Genomic DNA, 26308 nt, shown 5'->3' on the forward strand with positions numbered 1-26308 from the left:
CAAGCAAAAATAGTGAATGGAATGACTTTTTAAATAAAAGGATTAAGGAGATGCTTATTTCACAACATGGGATACGTAGATATGCATAGAAGATGCAATTGAACATATCTTGCAAAGGGAGATGTCCTCAACTGAGTTTATGAGATTGGAAACACATCTCAATCTTGAAGACACATTCCAAGGGGGAGAAGCATCTCCCAATAACACTAACATGTTAATATCTCTTGCTAGGTAGTTCCCCGTAGCCAAACTGCACACTCAAACATCCTAAAAAGCGTGGGTTAGCGTTTGAGCCCTGTGGGATTAAGATGATTTAACCATAAAACAAAGTGGACCAACCCTTACCAAGTCCACTACTAGCTAATAGGTATTTGTTGAAGTATCTTTCATGTATAGGAAGAAACTGTTGAATATTTTGTCATTGATGTCAAAGCTAGTCAGCAATTTTCTTAATTAGTGGCAATTATATTTTATCCATGCTATTGTTTGGTGAAATAAATATCATCTATTAGACGTGGTAATTTAGTGACGCGATATGGTATTATTCTTAGTGTAGGACGGCTGCAGGTGTCTGTATACTCTTAACAGTTTCTGACTTTGATTTTTGGTGGTGCATTGATTTATTTATCCTTCTTGAGCAACGGCAGATTCTTCGTTTGACTATGAGTGGGGCGGCTTATTTTTGACAACCGCTGTGTAACTTCAGCATTAAAAAGAGAATCATTTTGAATTCTGAAATAATTGATAAAAGCCTCAGTCGTTCCTTCCTTTTTTAGAGTTTATGGAGAAGCATTTATGCTGCATATTAAGCTTTTCAAGATTATTTTTCTGCTGTTAATCGCTGTCTTCATTTTTGGTGTGGGATACATTTTGGTTGTCTTTTCAACTTGCTGCAGATAAGAAGTCAAGAACTATTTCAGCAAGATCTATGTAATTTTTGTATGGTGATTGAAGTGGTCAGTGTATTATGAAAAGTGTTAAAAAGTTTTAGTGCATTTAAGTTTGTCTGAAAATTTAAGTTGGTGTTCTCTATGAGTTGGTGCTCACTTATGTAATCTGGGTTGGTGCCCATTTCATGAATGAAATCTATTGATCTATCGTGGTTTTTTACCCGAAATGTTTTCCACATGAAATTTTGTGTTCTCCTTGTTGATGTTTGCTCTCTTTATTTGATCTCTTTGTTTATGTGGTTTGATGTGTTTAAAAGTTCAAAATACTGATTCACCCCCCCTCCCCCCACCTCCCTCAATATTTTTTGTGTGCTTTCCAATTGGTATCAAAGCAAGGTTCCTTCGGAAAAAAAACTTAAACGCTTGGAGATTGATCGTGATTGCACACGTGGGTTCTCATGAAAATCATATTGATGAAGAAGAAGGAGAAGCGGATTTTGAAGAGGAGCTAATAAGTGCTCTAAGTGAAATCAAAAGACTTAGAAAGAAAAATTAGAAATTGAAGTTGCTTCTACAAGAAGAGAGTGAGACGAAAACCAAGACATCCATGCTCTTGAAAAAGCAAAAAAATTGATAGTTGATTTGAAGGTTCAAGTTGAAGAAGCAAAGAAAAGAGAAGAAGAAATTAGGAATCAGCTTAAGCTCAAGGAAGAAAACTATGAGAGACTTGAAACTGAAATTGTTTCACTTAGAAAGTTAGATAAATCAAAAAAGTTTCATGTCCTTGGATAATGTCATTGGCTCACAAAAATTGTCTACTGATAAAGGTGGAGTTGGTCTTGAAGGTCAAATAACTAAGTCTACCAAAGAAGAACAGCAAAAGACCAACATGGATAGCAAAAAGGATTCACCATCAAAAATCAGAAATAATGTTTTCAAAAGGCCTTCTATCTCAAATCAAGCATTTATGAACAGGTTTAATAATTCTTTTTTTATGGTTATTGTTTATCTTACAATTATTTTGGACACAAGGCAATCAACTGTTGAATGTTTGCAAGAAATGATTTCAGACTTATGAGTAGGAACTCTTTTGCTTCTTCAAGGAACTACAATGTTATATGTTATAAATGTAATAACTTTGGTCACACTGCAAAAGTTTGTATAAGTAGTATGGCAGATTTCTCTAAGTAAAACAAGAAGGTTGAAAAAGAGGACAAAGAAAAGAAGGTTACTAAGGTTTGGAGGAAAAAGGAGAAAGAAGTTTTAGTGGAATCCCTGATTGTGCAAACAGCCTTTCACGCACAAATGAAAAAGGCATATGGTATATAGACAGTGGTTGTTCTAGGCATATGACTAGAGACAAGAGCAAGTTTCTACTCTCAAAAGGACTAATAGATGTAGGACTAATAGATGTAAGGTAAGATTTGGTGGTGATACATCTGCAAAAATCAAAGGTAAAGGTACACTTGTTTTGGATGATAGTGAGAACAAAGTTGAGAATATTTTATATGTAGAAGGTATGAAACACAATCTATTAAGTGTGAGTCAATTGTGTGATCAAGGACACAATTTAGTTTTCAATTCAGATTGTTGTGAAATCAATAAAGACGTTAAACATATTGTTGATGCAAGTAGGGCTGCTAACAATCTGTACATTCTTGATGATATCAGAAGTGAGAAGTTGGGAATGATTCCACTCCATCTTTGAATTGTTGTTTTGACTCGGGGAGTTTTCATTGTCATATTCTTTCAACCCCATTTCAGTTATGCAGGTTGGTTTCAATCATTGATGTCAAAGGGGGAGTAGTGAGTCAGAGGGAGCAGCATTTTTTCCAAAGCAGTTCTGGTTTCAGTTTGGTTTCAGATGGAGTTGCCATCAATGACAAAATTGTTGAATACTTTGTCATTGACGTCAAAGCTAGCCAGCGATTTTCTTAATTAGTGGCAATTATATTTTATTTGTGCTATTGTTTGGTGAAATAAATATCAACTGTTAGACGTGGTAATTTAGTGAGGCAATATGGTATTATTCTTAGTGTATAACAGCTGCAAGTGTCTGTATACACTGACAGTTTCTGACTTTAATTCTTAGTGGCGCATTAATTTATTTATCCTTCTTGAGCAACGATAGATTCTTCATTTGACTGTGAGTGGGGCAGCTTATTCCTGATGACAGCTGTGTAACATCGACATTAAAAAGGGAATCATTTTGAATTCTGAAGTAATTGATAAATACCTTAGCCATTCCTTCCTTGTTTAGAGGTTATGGAGACAAGCATGTATGTTGCATGTTAAGCTGTAGCCTGTAATGTCCCCACTTAAAAATATGATTTGATAATAAATAATAATAATAAAATTAAAATACAGAAGAATAAAAATTAATAATTAAATTAATAATTAAAATAATATAACTAAATATGATTAAAATTTGATTAAAGTTAATGAATGGTCAAAAGACATGGAATGAAAAGTTGTGACTCCCTCAAATATGAGGTATAAAAGGGAGAAGAGAACTCATTTTAAGGGAGGAATAATTTAGAAATCAGAAGTGCCGATCTGATTTAAATAAGTGCAGATTTGATTGTGAAAAGTTGTGTCCCTTTCAAAGAGCAGAAATAATGAAGGGTTGCACTCTTCCAAAGGGTGCTAGTAGTGAAAGGGTGTGTCTCTTGCCTTAGGGCATATATGATGAAGAGGTGTGATGTCTCCCTCACATTGAGAGATATAAAAGAAAGAAATCCAAAGCATCTAGCAGGATCACCATCAATCAGATCAGAACAGAACTGTTATATAGTTACAGGCAGTAACATTCTTCTTCTTGGTGTTAACATTAATTCATTAAATAGAAAAATATGGGAAAAAGATCAGTGTTATCAGAGAAAAAAAGACAGACATCGTGGATGTGATTGGCACACAGAGTCAGGTAAGTAGTGAATACATTTTCCTACCAATGTTTATACATACAACTCAGTTATATCAGAATCAATGTTCTATAATATAGAAACATAAATGTGCATGAGTCTGCATCAATCATTCAATAATAGTAATAAGGGAAATCTATAACATTGTTCTACATTAAAATGATATCATCTGCATCATACAGGTCATTGGTGAATAAAGGATAACGCTGCTAACATTTTTCTATATATTGGTCCATGTACACAATAATTTGAGTGTTATAACTTAATAATCTGAGTACTGTAACTTCATAATCTGAGTACTGTAACTTAATTCATAAAGTCTGAGCACTATAAATCAATTTATGCTAATTATAATCTAATACTGCAAGATCGGAATGGTTTATTAAGATACCCTATCATATATGGAAAGATAGGGGGAACGGTTTAATAAGACACACTATCATGTATGGGGAACGGTTCATTAAGACACCCTATCGTATATGAAAAGATAGGGGGAAAGGTTTAATAAGACACCCTATCATGTATAATATGATAGGGGGAACGGTTTGATAAGACACCCTATCCGACTTGATTTGATAGGAGGAACGGAAGACATCCTATCTGGTTCAAATCAATAGGGGGAACAGTTGATTAAGACACCATATCTGGTTGGACTTGATAAGGGGGAATGGTTGATCAAGACACCTTGTCAAGCATCCTTAATAGCTTACTGTGCTTGAGGCTTCATTAGTAGCCAATTAGCAGTGTGAACAATTAATAAATCATGGTTCATGTTTCGAAATTCTGTATTAAAAATTATTTATAATCAAAGGTGTGCTTACTTTATTCTCTCTTATTTTTCAATCATTTATTACTTGGTTATAGTTGTTGTTATGATTACTTATTTATGTATCATGATTTGTAGAATGTTTCCTAACTTTGTTTTGTAGGTCTTTATTCCTAAAGAGATAAAGGTACTTTCCCTCTAACCCTCTTCCTATTGGTTAAAAATCATATCTAGGGCAAAGCTAAGGTCTCTTACAAAGGGGACATTACATAAGCTTTTAAAGATTACTTTTTTGTTGTTAATCGTTGTCTTCATTTTTGGTGGGATATATTTTGGTTGTCTTTTCAACTTGCTGCAGATAAGAAGTCAAGAACTATTTCAGCAGGATGTGTGTAATTTTTGTATGGTGATTGAAGTGTTCAATGTACTATGAAAAGTGTTAATAAGTTTCAGTGCATTCGAGTTCGTGTGAAAACTGAAGTTGGTGCTTCAGCTGAACGAAGTTGGTGCTTCGAGGAGAGTTGGTGCTCACTTATGTAATCTGATTCAGTGCCCATTTCATAAATGAAAGCTATTGATCTGTCATGGTTTTTTACCCAAAAGGGTTTCCATGTGAAATTTGGTGTTCTCCTTGTTGATGTTTGCTCTCTCTATTCTATCACTTTGTTTATGTGGTTTCATGTGTTTAAAAGTTCAAAATACTAATTCACCTCCCCACCACCACCTTATTAGAATAATATCTTATTTATTTATTATTAATGGTCAATATTGTAACTTATGCAAATATTAGGTAGTTTCTATTTTACGATTGTTTCATTATGGAAACATCATTTTGTAATTCTTTAAATGATCTTTCCATCATTTCATTAATTAATTCAATATTTTACCAAAACATGGTATCAAAGCCAGAAAGAAAAAATATCATTTTTTTAAACATTTCGATAGAAACATTTTAAGTTTTTTGGAAAACATTTTTTCTAAGCGAAAAAAATTTCTTCGGTTTTTTTTTTGTTAGTGATTTTCTCGTGCCACGACCTAGGGCACGATTTCTCTGCAACTGGGTTCATTTCTGAAAAATTCGTGGATTTAGCAGGGTTTTCAAATCTGTGTTCACACATCTGATTTCAGTGATTTTTTTCATTCACGCATTCTTTCCTCTCTATCTGCGGCATGTTGTTTGGTCGCAAAGTCATGTTTTTTACAAAAAAAACCTGCAATTTTTTTTTGGCATCAACGGCAACGTTTTGCACCATTTTCCGTCATTTTTATGTGACGCAATTTCACATTTTTTGGCAGATCTTTTGCGCTACGAGACTCTACAAGTTTTTTCATGACATTCGTGCGCGGTTTGCTTCCTTCCGCGATTTTTGCAACTCGGAATTTTTTTGGTGATGGGATTTTTTTTACTTCTGTGTGTTTTGTGGCAGAGGGCACATTTTACAAAAAAAAATGGTATTTTATTCTGCAATTTGACCAGACCTAGGGTTTTCCACTTGCTGGCTAGAGTTTTTGAAAAATCCTCAGATTTTTTGGTCAGAATAAACTTTAACCTACAGATTCTTTGTGTGTTTTTTACAAAGTTTTTTGGGTCTTCGTCATTGAAAAGTTTGCCTCGGGATTCATGTTAACCACACTTCATATTTTTCGAAGTTTATACCTGAATCTGCCTATATTTTTTGCATTGGGATATGTGCCTTGGGTTCCATAATCAATTTTTTCACCTTTTCAAAATTTCTTGTTTTCCATGCCTCAAAAAGCGTGCACAATGGCATCATTGACCAACATCAGGTTGGAGGGCAGTCAGTGATTCAACGGCATAAATTACAACACATAGAAGCAGCGGATGACGACCATCTTCGATTATCGTCGCCTTGATGATCTCATTTTGGGTAAAGAGACTCGTCCTACTACAGCTGGACAAGATTAGGATAAGTTTGACGAGCGCAATTGGGAAGCGGTCATCCTTATCAAACTTTCAGTTACTGATGATCAACTACCTCAAGTGCCATCCAACAAGACAACTGCAGAGATCTAGAACATTTTTAAGGATCTCCATGAGACATCAAATAAGAGTCGTGCGTTCTTCTTGAAGAACCAACGATTTTCTATCATGATGGATGAGCATATGTCCTTACAGGAACATCCGACTAAGATTAAGGACATTCGAGATCAGCTAGAAGCAATCGGTCGAAAAATGGAGGAAGAGGATATGTTAGTTATAACCCTGAAGAGTCTACCTAAATCCTATGAGCACTTCATAGAAACTCTCAACATTACTTCAACGAATGTTGATCTGAAATTTCCAGAGTTGTGCACCAAACTTCTGCAGCAAGACCGTTAAAAACAACAATTTGGTAGTAGTGCCACTTCGTCCTCCACCTAGCAAGCCTTTCACAGCCAAATCCTTTCACAAGGATAAAGGCAAATCTCAGTCATTTCAACAGAAAGGCCCCAGACAGTCTCAGGATAGCTCGAAGAAGAAGAAAGTTCAGTGTAACTATTACCACAAATTTGGTCACTTGATCAAAGACTGTAGGAATCAGATAGCTTCTGAACAACGCAAGCAGAGAGGGTATTAGCCTAAGGCCAATGTTGCAGAGAACTCAAAGCAAAAAGAATCTACATTCTATGCTTTCATGGCGAAGCATCCTGCAAATTATGTGAAATCTTCTGCTTGGTACATCGACTCTGGTGCCTTTCGACACTTCACTCATCAACATGATTGGTTTACAAACTTCTCTCCTTTTGCTAATTCATTCATTTTTGGAAGAGGTGAAGAGTATATTGTTGTCAGCAAGGGCAACTTTCAAATACAGTCTGGTAGGAGGAATCTCATATTCCTCAATGTATACTTCGTTCCTAGCATGGAACTAAATCTTCCCTGTGTGAGCCAAATTATGCGACATTCTCCTCAGCTTGATATGGTATTCAGTTCACACAAGTGTTTGATTGTTGATTGTGTGACTCGCACTACTATGGTTGTTGGCATCGAGGATCATGGTCTTGTTGATGTGTTTTTTATGCACATGCGAACATAGAATAAAATACCTAAAGGTACCTTATCCTCTCTTGAATAATGTCTCTGAATGCTGAAGATGTCGCAAAAAGGATCAATCGAGATGACTTCAAGGTTCTTTACTGTAGGATCTCTATGTGTGGATAAGCTCTCTGTGGTATGATGTGATTTTGCTGGAATCACAAGGGGACTTACACTTGATGACCTAAACGTCTGGTTTGCTGGAATCACAAGATTTTACTAGCTTAGATTTTTTTTAAAAAGGAAAAAGGACGAGGTCGAGGAAAGGATCTAATTCTGACACTAGGAATGTAGGAGCAATGAATAATCTTTGGTGAAATTCTAACTAAGTCTTGTTTTGACATCCCAGGACCATCTCCACAAGGTTAGTGCGATCTTCGGAGGAAAGCTTTATGATGTTCAAATCATCACTACAAGCATAGACACCATCAAGCGGATGCATGTCAATGAAGAAGCGACAATTGAAGTTAAGCTTAAGCTGAATGATTCCAGTTGACTAAACAGGGCAAGTCTACAATCAACAAACTGCTAGTAGTATGGACATACAAATTTCACTATCAATCAAACACATTTCTTCCACTCATCTAATAACATGAAATCAAAACTGAGAAGTATAAAGACCATGGAAATTGTTGAATCGACCCATAGATTTCACCATTTCTTCAATGAAGTTTTACAAGCCTTTTGCAACAACATCCTGGCAACAATCTTTGCCTTCTCTCTCTATTCTACTTTAATTGCTATTCTATCAACTGACTATTCACTATTTCTAACTATTCTCCCTCTAACTACTGACTAACTATTTTCTATTAGCCTTTACAAATGAAGAGTCGGGGCTTATATAGTGCCCTTAATACAATTCAATGGCTAAGATCAATTTGAGATCAATGGCCAAGATTCTACAATGAAAACCCTAATTAGGGTTTGTTACAACAAACTCAATTCTGACCAATGAAATAATTGTATTAATTGGACACGTGTCTTCTCTGGAATATTCGACCAATGGATAGCTGGGGTAGGTACATCGAAGTTTGTGCCACCTTTAATGAGTCAGGTACATTGAATTTGGACATGTTGAGGTGGACCAACCCAACTAGAGGAGTGATGACTAGGATGCCACCTTGTCTGATACTTGCAACTTGGTAGATATCCAATTCGATGATGCTGAGAAGCTAGCTTCAATTAATTCATCTGAAACTATCTGCTTCTTCAACGAACCCTTGCTTTGACTTCTTTTGTCTTTGATGTGCTAGGATGATGATATACCTCACCTTGGAATGCTGGATTGGAAGAGGTTATTCCTGACGATGCTTGACCGAAGAAGGTCGTCCTTGACACCTTGTCGATGCTGGACTAGAGGAGGTCGTCCTTGTCCTGACTTGATCTTCTTTGATGAGGGTCTGCCAAATAATAGATCCTCCGGCTTTGGGTGGTTATTTGAAACCTACACAAAAACTTAAAATTAGTCTTTGAGCATCCTACCTTAGAGCATGAAATTTAAGACCTTTCAAGGGTATAACTTAAGATATTAATTTGAAAAAGACATGATAAATCCAGAATTCTAATTTTTCAAATTAATGGTAATGAAATCAAAATAAATCTTGAATAAGAACTTCAAAATGATTCTTCATACCTTCTCCCTTGAAAGCCTAACTATAAAACCTTGGAAAATGATGAAAGAAGACCGGATTTTGCTGGACAAGGGTTGAATTGTGGTCTTCCTTTGGATGAATTATGCCTCCACTAGCCTCCAAAAGAGCTTCTCCTTCTTTAGCCTCCAACACTTAGCAAAATTTCACCTCCAATCTGCTGGATTTCGCTCCTCAAATTGCTCCTCAATTTCGCACTTAGAAGGGATGAATGAATGATTTGAAACTTGAAACAATACTCCCCCATTATATAGAGCGCTCACCCTACTTAACCATGAGGTCGACCTAGGTTTTTAATAATAACATAAGATAAAATCCCACCTAAAAGGAGGCCGACTTACTTGTAAAAGCAAATAAATGCTCTTGAGCGCTTTTTGATAAATTTTAATTTAAAAATTAATTTTAGATGTCTCTAAGATGCCCCTTTTGATTATTTCAAGGTCAAAAATTAATTTATTAAATTAAAATGCCTCTAATTTAATGCGAATTTGATTTAATCTTTCCAAAGGCCTCGAAGTTAGCAATTTTGAGGGATTTGAGGAATATCAATGCTTGACTAAGGTATCAATGAAGAATGCCAATAACTTCGCCCTGGACCCTTAGCAAGGGTCAGGAGCGATTTTTCAAATTAGACCTTGAATACCTCATTGTTACACGTCCAAAACTTCACCTAGGCATCTTAAATGGCATCTTTTACTGGAGTTTGGGTTTGATTTCACTTGAATTTTGGAAGAAAAGTGCATTTAGGGTTTTTTTCGCCCTGGACCCTCAGCAAGGGTCAGGAGCGATTTTTCAAATTTGCTCTTACTCCTCCATCATTTAGCCCCAATCTATTTCACAAGGTTAAGCAATGATGCTCTTCATTCATTCCATGCATGCTTGGTTTGTTATTGCAAGGCAAAATAGGTGTTTGAAAGATTTTCGCCCTGGACCCTTAGTAAGGGTCAAGAGCGAATTTTGCAATTTTGATTAAAAAAAATCCTCATTTCTTCATCTAAAAACTTCTTCACTACACAAGACCATGTTCATTTCTCTTTTCAATATGCCTTTGATACTTCATTTCAATCAAACCAAGCAAGAAAAGCCTCCTTCAAAGTTTTTTGCCCTGGACCCTTAGCAAGGGTCAGGAGAGAATTTTGCAAATTAGATTCAATCCATCATCATCTTTCGTTGAAACTTTCATTCATCACTAGGTAATGTCCTTCCTTATCCATCCCATCCAAATTTGCCTTGTTTCTGCAAGGTAGAATAAGAGTTTTTCAAATTTTCGCCGTGGACCCTCAACAAAGGTCAAGAGCGATTTTTCTTCCCTGGCTTAGAATCATCAAGTTTTGGAAGCAAATCTTTATTCATCATGTTTTTAAAGGCCACTTTTACCCCAGTGCATCTTTGTCTTAGCAAAACTCAAAGGAAATAGCTTGATTTTGCAATTTTCGCCCTGGGCCTTCAGCAAGGGTCAGGAGCGATTTTGAGTTTTTTGAGCAAATTCTTGATCATTCCAACTTCAATCCACCTCACAATGCCAGGAAATATCTTTCTTCTTGCTCCCAATCCAAGTTTGATTTCGTTTTGCAAGGCAAAATGGGAGATTTTAATATTTTCGCCTTGGGCCTTCTAAGAGGGTCAGGAGCGAAATTTGAGTTTTAGGCATATTTCTTCATGCTTTCAACTTGAAATCTCTTATAAGGCAAAGAACCTCATGCCTTCTCCCCAGCCAAATCATGAATAACAAGATCTTGTCTCAATTTGCAAGGAAAATAGGAGGATTTGGAAATTTCGCCCTGGACCTCCTGAGAGGGTCAGAAGCGATTTTCCTCCTTAGCCTTAAAACTTTCATTCTTAACAATCCCTTTTTAGTTCAAAGCAATTCAAACATCATTTCAAGCTTATTCCTAGGCCTAGCTTTGCTCAACTTTGGAGGAAAAAGGTCAAATTTTGGATTTTTCGCCCTGGACCCTCAGCAAGGGTCAGGAGTGACTTTCCTTATTTAGCTTGATTGCTTCTTTGTTGGCCATCCAAATCATCTTCAAAGGATAAAACATACCTTTTCTTATCCATTCCAACCCAGAAAATCATTTTGTCCTTGCAAGAAAGAGGTGTTTTGAGAATTTCGCTCTGGGCCTCCTGAGAGGGCCAGGAGCGAATTTGCCTTTCCTGGGCAAAATTCCTTCATCTTTTGATCTTCAAACAAGTTAGGGGTTTCTATTATGTTCACTTCACCATTCATCACGCCTTTGACATCTCAATTTGACCAAACATGGCCAGAGATGACTCCAATAGAGATTTTCGCCCTGGACCCTCAGCAAGGGTCAGGAGCGAATTTCTCAATTCATGCTTGTTCCATCATCACTTCAAGTTGATTTCTCCTCTCCAAGGAAGAAAACACTATTCCTCTCTCATCCATACCCAAGCTTGACTTGATTTTGCCAGAAAAACAGGTGATTGAAGGAATTTCGCCCTGGACCCTCAACACGGGTCAGGAGCGAAATTTAGGTTTTCAACAAAGTCCTTTATCTTTTCAAGTTGAAACTTTCTCAGGTGGGTAAAGGGAGTTGTCCTTGTTTCACTCATGCCCAAAACTTGACTTCTTTTATTGCAAGATAAGAGATATTCAAAATTTCGCTCAGGACCCTCTGGAAGGATCAGGAGCGAATTTGCCTTCTTTGTCCAAAATTCATCATCTTGCATGCTTCCAATTCTTCAAATGTATCAAACGACATCCAATCTTCATTCCCAGAGACCCTGCACATAAAAAGTTAGCCAAAATTAGTGACAAATAAGCTCAAATAAGATTTTCGCTCTAAACCCTCTGGAAGGGTCAGGAGCGAAATCTTCATTCCAGGCTAAACTGCTCAAATTTTTAGTTTCAGACCATTTCACAAGGCAAGGTTATATCATTTTCCAAGTTAGGAACAAGGTTTCAAACTCAAACAAGGTGGCAAATGAAGTTTATGATGAATTTCACTCTGGACCCTCTGGAAGGGTCAGGAGCGAAATTCCTCTTCCAGGCTTGAATCCATCATTTTTCAAGGTTTTCAAACAATTCCAAAGTCCAAACATGTCCACTTTTCCCTTCAAAATGTCTTGCAAATCAAAATTTGGTCGAATAAGGCAAGAAATGAATCCTAGGTTGATTTTCACTCTAGACCCTCTGGAAGGGTCAAGAGCGAAAACGTATAATTGACATTTCCTTCTATCTTTCTTCTTTCTTATACTTTAAGTTATATTCCATATATACTTTCAGGATGTTTGAGAGTGGTTTCAGACCTCCAGGAGCTATATTGCAAAATCTAGTTTTTGGAGGATTCATCAGTTTTCCAGACTTAGTCAAATTTCAGGATCAGGACATTCCAGACTTAGCCAAATTTCAGGATCAGGACTTTCAAACTTCATCACTCACCAATTTGACCTAACTCGAGCAGAACCTGCTATCCAGGTGATCCCCTTGGCGACCCTCGAAAGTTAAAGGCTAACAGACAAAACCCTAAAAGACCTAAGAAAAACAAACCCTAGAAAGCAAAAAGTAGGGGTCCCCATTTGCAATGGGGCGATGTGTGAAATGGTCACAACAGGTCTATACAGACTTGTGGATACGGGTGATTCTCTTTAGCATGCCTTTGTAGCTAAATCATCTTCTATCAGCAATCTCTAGCATCAACGATATGGTCACCTGAACATTCATTACCTTGCTCAACTTGTTCGGGAGGATCTTGTTCTTGGCTTACCTAAAATTCAAACTCAGAATCACCAAGTTTGTGGAGTTTGCCAGGCTGGGAAGCAGCACAAAACACCATTCAAAGATGGTGACTCATGGCGAGCCTCAAAGGTATTGCAGTTGGTTCACGCTGATGTATGTGGTGCAATGAATACACCTTTTGTTACTGGTTCCAAGTATTTCTTGCTTTTTGTTGATGATTTCAATTGTAAAATGTGGGTGTAATTTTCTTAGATAGAAATTAGATGTGTTTACTATATTTCAGAAATTTAAGGCCTTAGTACAAAAAGAGTCAGGGTCTCCCACAGTCACTCTTAGGTCAGATAATGGGGGGGAGCTTTGTCCTACAACTTTCTCCAACTTTTGCAATACACATAGCATCAACGCCAGTTAACCTCCCCTTACACTCCTCAACAGAATAGCATTGTAGAATGTCACAACCGCACTATCACTGAAATAGCTAGGTCAATGTTGGAACACAAGAGTGTTCCTAAGAAATTTTGAGCAGAAGCAGTACTCACTGCAGTCGTCTATCTTCTTAATCGGTCTCCCACACAGGTTGTTAAGGGGAAGACTCCTAAGGAAGCCTACACTGGTCGCAAACCTAGGATCAGTCATCTGAAAGTCTTTGGCTCTTTAGCATATGTATGGATTCCAGATGCCAACTGGTCTATTGACATGTTTTTTATGACTACGTTGAACACAGAATAAAGTTGCCTAACAGTCACTTCACTCTCTCTTGATCAAAGTGCGATTGCACGCTAAGATTGCAAGAAGTTCAAACAATCGACTCCAAGGTTCTTTTATGCTATGGACGTGACTCAGTTGGCTGATGTGATTGCTGGTAATCCAAGGGGCCTTACGTTTGCATCATTCTTTCACTTCTTTATTGTGGCTGGAACTCCATCATCGGATATGGCAATTTTGCGAGGTTGTTGCTTCGAACGGACTAAAATGAACTGAAAATAAAGGGGAAAGGGGTTTAGAAGGATCTAAATCTACTCCAAAGGGCAGTGATATCAACAATTAATGCTTTGGTGGACAAATTCCAAATAAACCAAGCTTTGCTTCGCCAAGTTTAACTACAACTCCGCAAGAACCGATGCAATCTTCTGAGGATGATGAAGGATTTTCATATTGAGAAGGTGCATTTGAATACCCAACACGACGCAATCCAAACCACTATTCACAATCAAACTTAGCACAAATTTGGTGGCTCGGGCTAACTTTACACTGCAACTTACAATCAGCAAAATGCAAAAAATATGAACAATGGAAATTCATCAAACACCATAACATTCTCCATTGAAATCAAAGCACTTTATCTAACAACTGAGAAAATAAAATTCTACTCTAAGTGAGGAAGGTGAAACCATGCAAGTTTTGAAAAAATAACTTAAGTGGACACCATCAGAGAACAATGTTTAACTGTTATTTTCTCAAAAACTTATCGCAACAATTTCATACAAAGTCTCCCTCCTTTTACAAATGAGGGGGGTCACCCCTTTATATAGGCTTCAAGCCCTGGCTACATGCGAAACCCTAATTAGGGTTTCACCCTAGAAGATTTCCCACTCAAGATGCAACAAGGTGGGAATCAGTAATTAATACCTACTAAGCCCGTGTACAATTAATTCAAAAGTACCCAAAATAGCATCCATTGCGCATTAAATGCACCACCTCTTTCAAATTCGCCCAACATGCGTTGAATATTCATCCATGCAAAAAATCACCCCATTATGTCATAAATGCTCCATCATTTCCACATGCGGCGGCTGCATGCAAAAAGAATCTGCCATAAATTCAACATGCATTGACCGGGTCGCCATTTGGTCAAATATTCGGGCAATGAATGCGCCACCATACTGCCATGCGTTCAATAGATCCTTGCCATGCAAGTGGACCCTGTCGTCATGTATCCGCTCCTACACATCTAGAATTGTTAAAGAGAAAATTTGATTCTAGAAGAATTTTCTTGAAGTTTCTCGAACTTTCCTTGCTCTGGAGGAGATTTTCAACACTTTTCAACCACCTCCTATTTTTTAGGAACTTTCCTCAAATTTAGGACCCGAGTCCAAGAGAGAGAATTCCCTCATGAGTCCAAATCTGCAAAAATTTTTGAATTCTGACGAGATTTGGTGTCTAAAATAGGATTTTTCAAAATTATTCCTGAGGGGATTTCTTGCATTTGCATTCCTCCTTGACCCTCGAAATTCTCCTTTGCCTTGGAAATTTCCATCCCGGACTTTCAAACTTAGGCATGGAACGTGGAATTCAACTTGGTGAAGGAATTTCATTATTTCCATGCCTTAGAAAATTTTTAACTTCCTAACTGGGTGTGGAATTTTGACTTTGATAGAGGAAATTCATCCTTCCCATGTCCTTCCTTGATACCTTGACTCAGGCACCTTCCTTTGGATTTAAGCAATAATTCTGCACTAGTAAGGAATTTTGATCATTTTTGCACATTTCCATGCCCTAGTTACCTTGGCTTCTTCTATCTCTTCCTTGGCGCTATCTCAACTCATCAAGGAATTTTCCAACTCGTGCATTTGTGTGAAGGCATATAGGATTTTTAACCTTCTCCAAGCCTACCCTCCTTTGGCACCCTAATGAATCCTTGGGCGCATTTTGGCATGAATCACGGAATCTTCCACTTTCCATGCTCTCCATGGAATGTCCCTTTGAGCGCCCTTGGTAAAGCATGGGTGCCATTCTTCATTGAAGAAGGAATTTCATGAATTTTAACATTTTCCTTCATCCCCTCCATTTGGCGCCCTACTATTCCCTAGGGCGTTATTTCCCTTTGGTCAAGAAATTCAATGAATTCCAAATTTTCCCTGTTGACTCCATTTTGGCACCCTCCACAGTGCTAGGGCAGAATTTCACACTGAAGGAGGAATTCATACTTTGTTTGAATTATCCATCATCCCTTGAATTTGGCACCCTATGACCTTCTTGGGCAGATTTTTGACAGTCATGGAATTCTCTATTTGTCCTTCCTTCCATGCTTTCTCCTATTTAGCATCTTCCTGAGGAGTAGGGCAGAATTTGACTGAGGTGAAGGAATTCACAATTTTTCAAACTTTCCATGTTGACTTCATTCTGGCGCCCTTTGACCTTCTTGGGCGGATTTTTGGTGGTGAGGAGGAATTTGGCAATTTCCATGCTATCCATGCGGATTTTGACCATGAAAGAGGAATTCTTGGTTTTTTTTTCATTCCTCCCTAACTCCTTCATTTTGGCGCCCTCACCTGGTTTTGGACAGATTCTGACCATGAAGGAGGAATTCACACTTTCCCTGCTTCTTCCGAACTTAGGTGAATTTCTGAGCTTCTTCCAGATCAAGCTACCATATATGGATTTGAGGTGATTTCCCGGACTTAGATAAATTTTTCGAGTTTTCCACTTTAGGAATGGGCTTTCAACACTTAGCCATTTTTTGACTCTATGTCTGCTTTCTAACTTTCCAAAATTAGAAGTAGTCATGAATGCTTGGCCTTCATCACTTCACCTGAATGGTCCTGCCAAAAATGAACTTCCAAAAATAGAAACCTTTAGAGCGTCAATGTTAGATCCCTAGAACAAGACACGGGAATGACTTACTATAAATAAAAACTTACCAAAAATAGAAATTACTAAAAATAGTAAGTTTGATTTTTTGGCAAAATGACGACATTACGAGACTTAGTAAAATCCCTAAAAAATAGAAACTTTCTAAAAATAGATAGTTGCTTTGTTTTGGCTCAAATTTTACTGGGAGGTTCCTTGAAGGGCTTGAATCATGTTGTATGTTTAGTTTTTCCAAAACCCTAAAAGAAACCCCTAAAATCTAAGACTAAAGGCAAAAACCCTAAAATGGACAAAACGAGCCCTAGACTTAGCCAAACTTAATCAAAATGACCCCCAAACACTCGCAAACTGAGAAAACTGATGAGACTGCCGCGAAAAGATCCAACAACAAAAAAACCAAAAGACCAAGAGGGCCTAAAAAGTAGGGGGTCCCCATTTGCAATGGGGCGATGTGTGTAAACGTCACAACACGCTCCAAATTGGATTCCAAGAGTCGGAAACTTATGTTCACAGGGTACAGTGACAACCACAAGGCTTACTGGCTAATTGATGTAGACACTGATCGTTTTATCTTCAGTTGTGATGTTGTCTTTGCTGAAGAACGAGGACCTTTTCAGCTTTCCTCATCTAAGCAGAATCCTGAGGATCAGCCTTTGAAGGCTTCTGATTTGGGTGTTCGTCTTCCATTTGGTTCCCCTGATGGGAGAGATGATGCAAAATCTAAATTCGATGATGCACTACCTGAATTTCTTCCGAATGATGTTAATCTTCCACCTGTTTCCAGTTATCCTTCCTGCAACTGATGTTCGCTCTTCTACTCTTTGGCCTAAATGGTGGTCTAAGACTATTAGTGATCTTCGCCTTGATGAGCTCATCGAGGGTAGATCTTCCAAAAACAAGAGCAAGCAACAAAATACAGTCAACTTTGCTCTCATGGCCAACATTCACAATGTTTTTGAGCCCCAAACATATTCTGAGGCCAAAGGAATTCGTGAGTGGGAAAAGGCTATGGAAGTTGAACACCATAGTCTTTTGAAGAATAACACTTGGGTCCTTTCTGATCTTCCACCACGGAAGAAACTCATTAGCTACAATAGGGTGTATAAGGTTAAGTACAAAGCTGACAAAACCCTAGACAAGTACAAAGCTCGTCTCGTTGCTAGGGGTTCTCACAGAGGGAAGGCATTGACTATGAGGACACTTTTGCTCCTACAACCAAATTAAGTACCATACGGCTCATCCTTGCCTTAGCAGCTCAATTTGGTTGGAAATTCCATCAGATAGATGTTAAGAGTGCATTCCTCAATGGTGAGTTGCAGGAAGAGGTCTACATGACACAACCTCCAGGGTTTAAGGTTGCTGGAAAAGAAGATTAGGTGTGCAAACTAGTGAAAGCACTCTATGGTCTCAAACAAGCTCCTTGGGCTTGGTACATAAAAATTGACAAATACCTGACAAATAATGGCTTTCAAAGGAGTCCATCTGATTCTAATTTGTATGTTGATTATCACTGGTAGTTTGGCACTTTTGATCAATCAAATCAAACTAAGTTTGTGCCAGTCCTTTGGCATGACAGACTTGGGACTTTTGCACTATTGTTTAGGTGTTGAAATTTGGCAAACTAAAGGTAGTATCTTCATCTCTCAGTCAAAGTGTGCCCATAGTCTGTTGGACATGTTTCAGATGCAAGACTGCAAACCTGCATCCACACCTATGGAGAAAGGGCTACAGCTGACAGCCAAATCAGATTCACCTGTGGTGAATGAATCAATATTCAAGCAACTGGTGGGCAATCTCATCTACCTTATTGCTACTAGACCTGATCTCAGTTTTGCAGTGAGCTACATTTCACGCTTCATGACAGCCCCCAAGGCTGATCATTGGGTAACAACAAAGCATGTGTTGTGTTATGTGAAGGGCACTTATGATTTTGGTCTTTTGTACAGCAAAAGTCACGATCCTAGACTCATTGGTTTTACAGACTCAGATTGGGCAGGTTTCGTTTGACAGAAAATCAACATCTGGGTATGTTTTCAATTTGGGATCTGGTGCAGTGACATGGACTAGTAAGAAGCAGCAGGCAGTGGCTTTTTTGTCGATAGAAGTTGAGTACCGAGGAACAGTTAAGGCAGCTTGTGAGGCAGTTTGGCTTCGACGGATGCTTTCAGACATGCAAATGTCTCAAGCAGATCCTTCTCCCCTTTACTATGACAATCAAGGGGTGCTCAAACTAGCCAAGAATCCGGTCTTCCACGAGAGAACCAAGCATGTTGAACTTCATTGTCACTTTTTTTGGAAGCTGGTTGAAGACGGATTAGTTCAGTTGCTGTATGTTCCAACGGCGGGTCAAACAACAAATATTCTCACCAAGTCTCTGAGCCCAGACAAGTTTGTAAAATTTAGGGGGCAACTTGGTGTAGTTGATAGATTGGCCATTAAGGGAGGGTATTAGAATAATATCTTATTTATTTATTATTAATGGTCAATATTGTAACTTATGTAAATATTAGGTAGTTTCTATTTTACGATTGTTTCATTATGGAAACATCGTTTTGTAATTCTTTAAATGATCTTTCGATCATTTCATTAATTCAGTCAATATTTTACCAAAACACACCTCTCAGTATTTTCCATGTGCTTTTCAGAAACTTGGTCAGCCATATTTTGAATCCATTTGATAGAAATTACTAGACCAGATATATTTAATTGTGAGGATAAGTGCATCTAAAGTAAAAGGAGTTGATTGGGGCGACAAATCTCCAAAGCTATTATTTACAGTTTAATGTTTATTGCATGTTTATTATTCAGGGGTTTAACATATGCCCTTTGTTGTTTGTTTTTATTATTGTAAACACTCCTACATTGCCATCAGCATGACAATTAGAAGGCAATACCATCAAGGAGGTTATCCCTCTATGTTTGAGGCACCCACTAGTCCCGTGAAATGTGATTAATCCACGAAATACAAAATTTGGAGAGCATATTGTTAATGAGACATTCCCAACTGCTATTAGAGTGAGATTGAAAGTTTGCAGCACCCAGTTAAGAAACTTTATTGCTGATAGTTTGCATTCAGTCTAAATCATTTGATAGTTTCCTTCTAAATTATACACTGGTAATTTCATAAAAAAACCCCAAAATATATGCAGCAGTGCTGATATTACGCCTCCTACTTTCTAGGTCGCCCAATTCAAAGGAGATGTTATTACCAAATGCTATATAAAGATTAGGGAGATGATGCCCATCTCAGCAGCAATGAAAAAGGATCCATATGAACTCCATAATTCAAGGTGGGCCCAATGGCAGGAAAATGTCAAGCTGAATATAAAATTTATAAATCAAAAAATGTTTTCAATCTAATACATGCCACAAACCCTGACCCTAATAGTCTACGGACCCCACCCAAACCCTAAGCACTCACCAAAACTTATTTATAGGCACCTAACTTCTAAGCCTAATTTCAAATCACTCCTAAGTTTCAAATCGCTCCTAAGTTTCAAAATTAGGAAGGACTTGGTGTTGCAAAAAAAAAATGATAAAATTGTGAAAATGGCATTCGCCGTGAAGGTTCATGTGGTTTTGAAGGCCTTAATTTGCACTTGCTGGTGGGTGCTTATCCCTTGACCCCACCATGTAGGGCACTGCCCCCAGACTCATCAAGGAGCACTGCTCCTCAACCACCATGTAAGGTGCTGCCCGCAGTCCCCACTGCCCCTCAAACCCACCAGGTACGCTGTCCCTCGAATCTGCTGTAGTCTCAACCTCCAAACCTCCACCCACCATTGTCAATGTTCAATACAATCATTTTAAAGTTTTTATTATTTAGTAATTACTTATGCCAAAATTTGGTATGCTACCCTTCAAACCCATCAGGTATACTGTCCCTCGACTCTACTGTAGTCTCAACTCCCAAACCTCCACCCACCATTGTTAATGTTCAATACAATCATTTCAATGTTTTTACTAATTAGTAATTACTTAATATGCCAAAGTTTCATTTATAAATTATAATTCTTATACTTATTCCTTATACATCTTTTGATATCTAATTTTTCAAAAAGTACTATATGTATTTGCACTGTCCCATGCCATCCCCAAACTTAGCCCGTCAGGATACTCCGTGGATCATAGTAATTATTGACCACTTATAAGATTATTGCCTGATTTAATATTAACCATTTTCCATTGAAGAAGTTCACTGCAATAGATTGATCTGCAAGTGCTGATGAAAAAAGGAAACCCCGTTGACTGCCTTCTTAAAACACATTCAATTCTTTTGACGCTGTGGATTCGGTATCATATCAAATCCCGGTTGTCGTAGATTCAAAAGAGGTGGCGGTAGTTTACTGATAAAGCCAATCCCCATGTTTACGCCGGTGCACTGTTTTGATTTAGAAGTTTTCTAAAGGTTCGTCATTGGAATGTTTCATGACTACACCAAAGAATATAGTTAAGTATTTGTCAGATATCCACGACTAACAGAAACCTTAACCGTATAAAGCATGTGTTCACTCCAAATCCTTCGTGGACTCAAAACCTTGAAAAATGAAAGACAAAAATGCTTGCCCTGATCCCTAATAATCTATTGCCAGCCAAATAACTTTATTTTTAAAGTAGCGAACCGGTCTGGTTTCTAAATACCTGGACTATGCTTCTTGCCCTTGTTCCAAGGCGGCTTTCCCATGTTGGACTTGCTAATTTTCATTCTCCTTTGAGCCTCCTTTGGGTCGATTTCTTTCTCATCCTCACTGTAGCCAGGCCACCAGTTGTCCTGCACATCACCCCCTATATTTTTCTCTTCAAAGGTGAGAGCGGTCTGGGCTGCTGCAAAAGAATACGGACGTATATTTGAAGCTTTCTTCCACTGAAAACAAAGCTTGTTTTTCTTCCCGCGAGTAACGTCTGCACAAGGGGGGATAATGGGCATTGCACCTGTTTGCAGCTGCACAAACCCAGTTGAAGATTCATAACAATAAAATAGCATTAGGGTCCACATAAATAACAACTAGGCAGTTTATAAAACTAGAAATTCACTAAGCAGATCCAGTTAACCAGGCACTGCAAGGTGTAGATTCATACCATAGCGCTTGGAGTGCATGCGCATCATTCCATACAGCAGTTCTTTGAGCCTCTTTAGGAAAATTTTAAAATAAGTTGTGTGTGTGTGAGAAAAAAATCAATTTGTGCATATTCATGGTTTTCTATTGAGACTGGAGCTAACAAGCTTTGGAGGCGTGCGGCCTTGGCTAATCTCCCGTTGAAAAGTGACCAGTTATTTATGAGGAACTGTGAAATAATAATGAATACAGATTTTTATGGTCGTATTTGATTTGAGGAATTTTTTTTTTGACAAAATGGTCTTTTTTTGTGGATGGATTCTTTTTTCCGGAATTTTGTTACATAGCAGAGGAGGGGAACAAGTATACGATATAGAATAGGGTTCTGTAGTGGATATTTCAAATGGCCTTCATTTTTGTGCACGTGTATTTGTCAAGTTTTTTAATTAAAAATTTGGTTTGTTCATATATTCAAATATGATATCATATTATTATATTTTTTATTATAAAATTAAAAAAAATTGGAAATCACCATTGAATTTTCTCGCGCTACAAGAAAAATCATTTTCAACTAAAACTCATTACAATAGTATTGCCTAACGGCAAGTACTAATAAGACCTTCTCTATTTATAAGTATTTTATTCACCATTATGATGTATTAGTGGAAGGAATATTTCTATTATACCAGTGATAAAAGTTGAACTTGTTTGAGGAGTGATTTATTTTTATAAATTTATGTTAGTTAAACTTTTAATGGGTGCATTGATAGGTGCATTAAGAATATTTATATGTTATAAACAAAAATAATATAGATTCTAAGTTAGAAAATTTGAGGTTAAAAATATACATGTTATGCAACACATAAAAAATAGTTTTAGAAAAGATTTGACTATTTTATAAACTAATTCAGGTTTTGACTTAAGTGAAGTCATAGGTTTCTAAAATTATGAAAAATCTAGATTACTTACTCTTTTGACAAGTCATCAAACTAAGTCAAAGAGGTTGAAGGTAAAAAGAAAGGCCCTAACTTGGTTAACTTTTTTCTTTTTTTTTGGCAAGTGCTATCTATTAGTGGTGATAGCACCCTATATTAATTTCAGAAAATATTACATACTATCTCAATACATATCCTGACAATCCAAACCTAATAACAAGAAGGCATCCCAACTATACAAAAAGGGATACTAACTCTTATACCCACCTATCCTAACCAAACAACCAAGTTATCTTCAAAACAACCAAAATATAGAAGCCCCACAAACTATATCAGCCTAACAATAGTAGAGACCCTCTCCCCAATGTCCACCACCTTATCAATACTATTGCCAGAGAGCCATCCCAGTTCGTTCTCCATCATCCTGCGAAATGGAGAAAATGCCTCGTTAGTGACTCCGACCTGAAATACCTCCCAAGCCTCTGCCATGAAATTCTCCTTCTTCTTCTGCAGTTCTGCGGCTTCCACCTGTGCTTCGTCTTCCAAGTCTGATACCTCTACCTCTGACAGCAAGCACACCGGGTTAAAGTAGGGGCCCAGGATGCTCGCCCACTCCTCTTCTACTTCCATGACCACACTCCCAACCGCCTCCATGTCACATTCTTGGACAAACTATGTAATTAACTCCACCACAGCTTCCTTGGATGGTTTCACATCCACTAATAGGCAAAGCACAATCTCATAGATGTGGTCATCGCACCAGTGCCTATCTGCGCTAAGGGCGTCTTGAGCTAACGCCACGATCGTTGCTTGTCCTTCAACATCAATGTCGAAGAGCCTATCACACTGCTCTTCCAGGGATTCCTCCCGACATAAGCAACTAAGCCCAAAATAGTGCACCATGGACGCAAAATGCTAAAAGTAATAGAGCAGACAATTGCGCAAAAACCCCTCAAAGCAGCAAAAAATGATGTGGTTAATATAGAAGCTCTGCATTCCTAAACCATCAGAAGCCCAAAACAAAAACCAATTCGAATCAATTTGGATCAGGAAGCAATCATACAAATGACTAATCATCCCTTATCCTATGTGTGTTTAATCAAATCATTGTACTATCCACCCCCCTTCCTTGAATCCACCAGGTCACAGGAGGCAAATGAATAATATTAATACACGCCACCTCTTGAACCGCGTGTCCGGACCCACGTACCTGGCTGAGAAATTGCAGCGTTGTCCAAGATCATCGAAACCAGGCTTATCTGACAACTTCGCCAATAGAGAAATCTCATCCAATTCCCTGTCTAGGAATCAAATCTATGTCCTGAGAAATGATGTTCTGCACACCCTCTGGCAAAGCATTAACACTGTCATATTATGTGACACGGGACTCCTCAATCCCTAGATTAGCCAACATATCCACAGCTTTGTTACCTTCTTGAAACATATGTTGAATGTGAAAGTCTCCAAGCAAATCCAAAAACATCTTGATCCTCGGAATCCAATTATCCAAACGCCAATTCTGAAACTTTGAAGAACTTATCCCATTGAGAATGATTTGGGAATCACCCTTAGTAACAAGTTTATCAATCCTCTTGGACGCACACCATTTTAAACCAACCTCCAACGCAGAGATTTCTGCCACATTGTTTGTAGCAATACCAACAGGACCCGAGAAAGCTTTCAAAGTAAATCCAAATTCATCCCTGGCAATAGCACCCAATCCATTCCGACCCCGGTTGCCTTTGCTTGCCCCATCGAAGTTTTATTTCACCCACCCTGGCGGTGGGGCTTGCCATACCACACTCTTGTGCTTCAGTCTCTCATCCTTTAATCTATGTTTGCTGGTCTATTTGAAGGACCAAACCTTTTCCATATTCAAGTCCCATTTCGAGATATATTTATAGTTAACTCCCTGAATTTTACTGTTGATCACCTCTTTCAATGGCAATATTAATCATAAAGATAAGATTTTGAACATCCAATTCTTTCCCTTGGAACACTCACCTATTTCGCTCCGTCCACACATGCCAAGCTACTAAAGAGGGGCCAATAGTCCAAATGGGGCCCCATTTCAAAAATTTGCCTTGAATCGGCCATGACAAGAGAAACTCTTTAAAAGTTTGGTTTCTGGCAATGTAGCATTGCAACATCTGTAGCAGCCACTCCCAACAGCTACCAGCAACCGGGCACCAATATAGGAGGTGATCAATTGTTTCCTCCGCCTGTTTACACATTGTGCACCTGCTTGGTCCTATGAAACCAAACAATTTGAGTCTGTTACCCATGAGGATCCTACCATGAATGGCTATCCAAAGAAAAGCGCTTGCTTTTGGCGAAGGCCACTTACTCCTATCGTGTATGTGAAGTGTACATGTTCTTGTAAACATAAAACACTCAATAAATCATTACAAGTATGGCTACTAAATTTGAATCAAAGAAATATAAACCATAGCTAAGCGATCTATCGCCTCCTAGTAAATGTGAGTATGAATTTTGCTCTCAGATCTTGGTATGCAAACTCCAGTGACTTGACTACACTTAAATGGAGGATTTAAATGATGAAGATGCATCATCTAGCAATGATAGCATGATTGAGCTACATGATTTTATGATTATTCTATAAAATAAGCTAGAATGAAGATGCAATTAAGCTAAGATTTGAACATGATAACAATGCTTGAAATGAGAAACTAGAAGCTAGATGCCTATAGTAACAATGCTTGAATTCAAATGAGATGAATCATTCGGGATGCAAAATGATATGAAATTGGGACACTTTGTGCTCCAAAATGAGGTCTATTTATAGGATTTCCCAAGGCTAGGGGTGAGGTGGCAAGAGTCAACGGTCAAGATTGATCTGAAGATATCAATGGTTAAATTGGAGGTGGGTTGAGAAGAGGTTGGATGAAAGGGGACAATTGGTGGTAGGTAGGACATTGTCATCACCATGGTGACAAGTGTCAAGAGGCTTCTAGAAGAGATTAGATGAAAGGGAACACTTAGTGACAAGTGGCACAAAGCTTTGCTCATGAGAGGGAAAAGTGTTAAAGGAAAGGGAACATGGTGGTTAGGATGTGCAAGCTAGGATGGGGTTAGGCAAAACTCGGGGTTAGATGGAATGGGTTAGGTTTAGGAGTGGTAGAAGCTAGAAGAATTTGAATTTAAAAATTCAAATAATAAGAAAAGGCTAGTTAATCTCAACAACTCATGAATTTGATTTGTTTTAATTAATTAGGGGATTAGAAGAAATGATTTTGATGGAGGGAATTAATTAATTTGAATTAATTAATCAAAGGGGATTATTGAAATGAACTTATTAAGTAAATCCTTAGATTTATTAATAAGTAGATGAATGGGAAGATTTAATCAAATTGTCGATGAATTCAATTAAATTGGGGAGGAAGATTAATTAAATAATTGCTTATTCAGTTAATTATCTTCAGACCATTTTTTGGTGTATAAAACTCCCACAAAGAATTGAAGTCTAGTCACTACTCTGTTCCCTCTTCCTCTGTAATTCATACCCCAGACTGACCCTATACTCACCCGACTTAGAAGCACTCCACAGAAGACTATCTTCCTCATTCGAGGGGGGAAAAATTTTTTATTGAGAAGGATGTTGTTAAGCCGATTGTGATTAAGAGGGTACCATTCTCCCACTTTCTTCCATACCAATGCAGCAACCGACCAATGAAGGAAATAGTTTGCAACCCAAGGGCCCACCAAAGCTTCGATCTGATTAACCCACTCTTGGTCCTCGAAAGA

The 26308-nt window shown here is 38.0% G+C and overlaps 1 protein-coding gene across 2 annotated transcripts in view; it reads right to left on the reverse strand.

Moving 5' to 3' along the window:
• LOC131050155 (uncharacterized) overlaps nt 1-21913 on the reverse strand; it is a 44698-nt gene extending 22785 nt beyond the window's left edge. Inside the window, exons 1-2 of one of the 2 annotated variants that reach the window (XM_057984328.2) lie at nt 21631-21913; nt 21193-21493 (exon numbers count right to left, since the gene is read on the reverse strand). In XM_057984328.2, the coding sequence (XP_057840311.2) occupies nt 21193-21493; nt 21631-21633 (304 nt within the window). In that variant the 5' untranslated portion in view covers nt 21634-21913. The remainder of the gene's footprint in view (nt 1-21192; nt 21494-21630) is intronic. The other variant, XM_057984329.2, reaches the window with a different exon arrangement.
• Between the last annotated feature and the right edge of the window lie 4395 nt (nt 21914-26308).

Source organism: Cryptomeria japonica, chromosome 3 (assembly GCF_030272615.1).
Source record: "Cryptomeria japonica chromosome 3, Sugi_1.0, whole genome shotgun sequence".
In the NCBI taxonomy this organism is placed as follows: domain Eukaryota; kingdom Viridiplantae; phylum Streptophyta; class Pinopsida; order Cupressales; family Cupressaceae; genus Cryptomeria; species Cryptomeria japonica.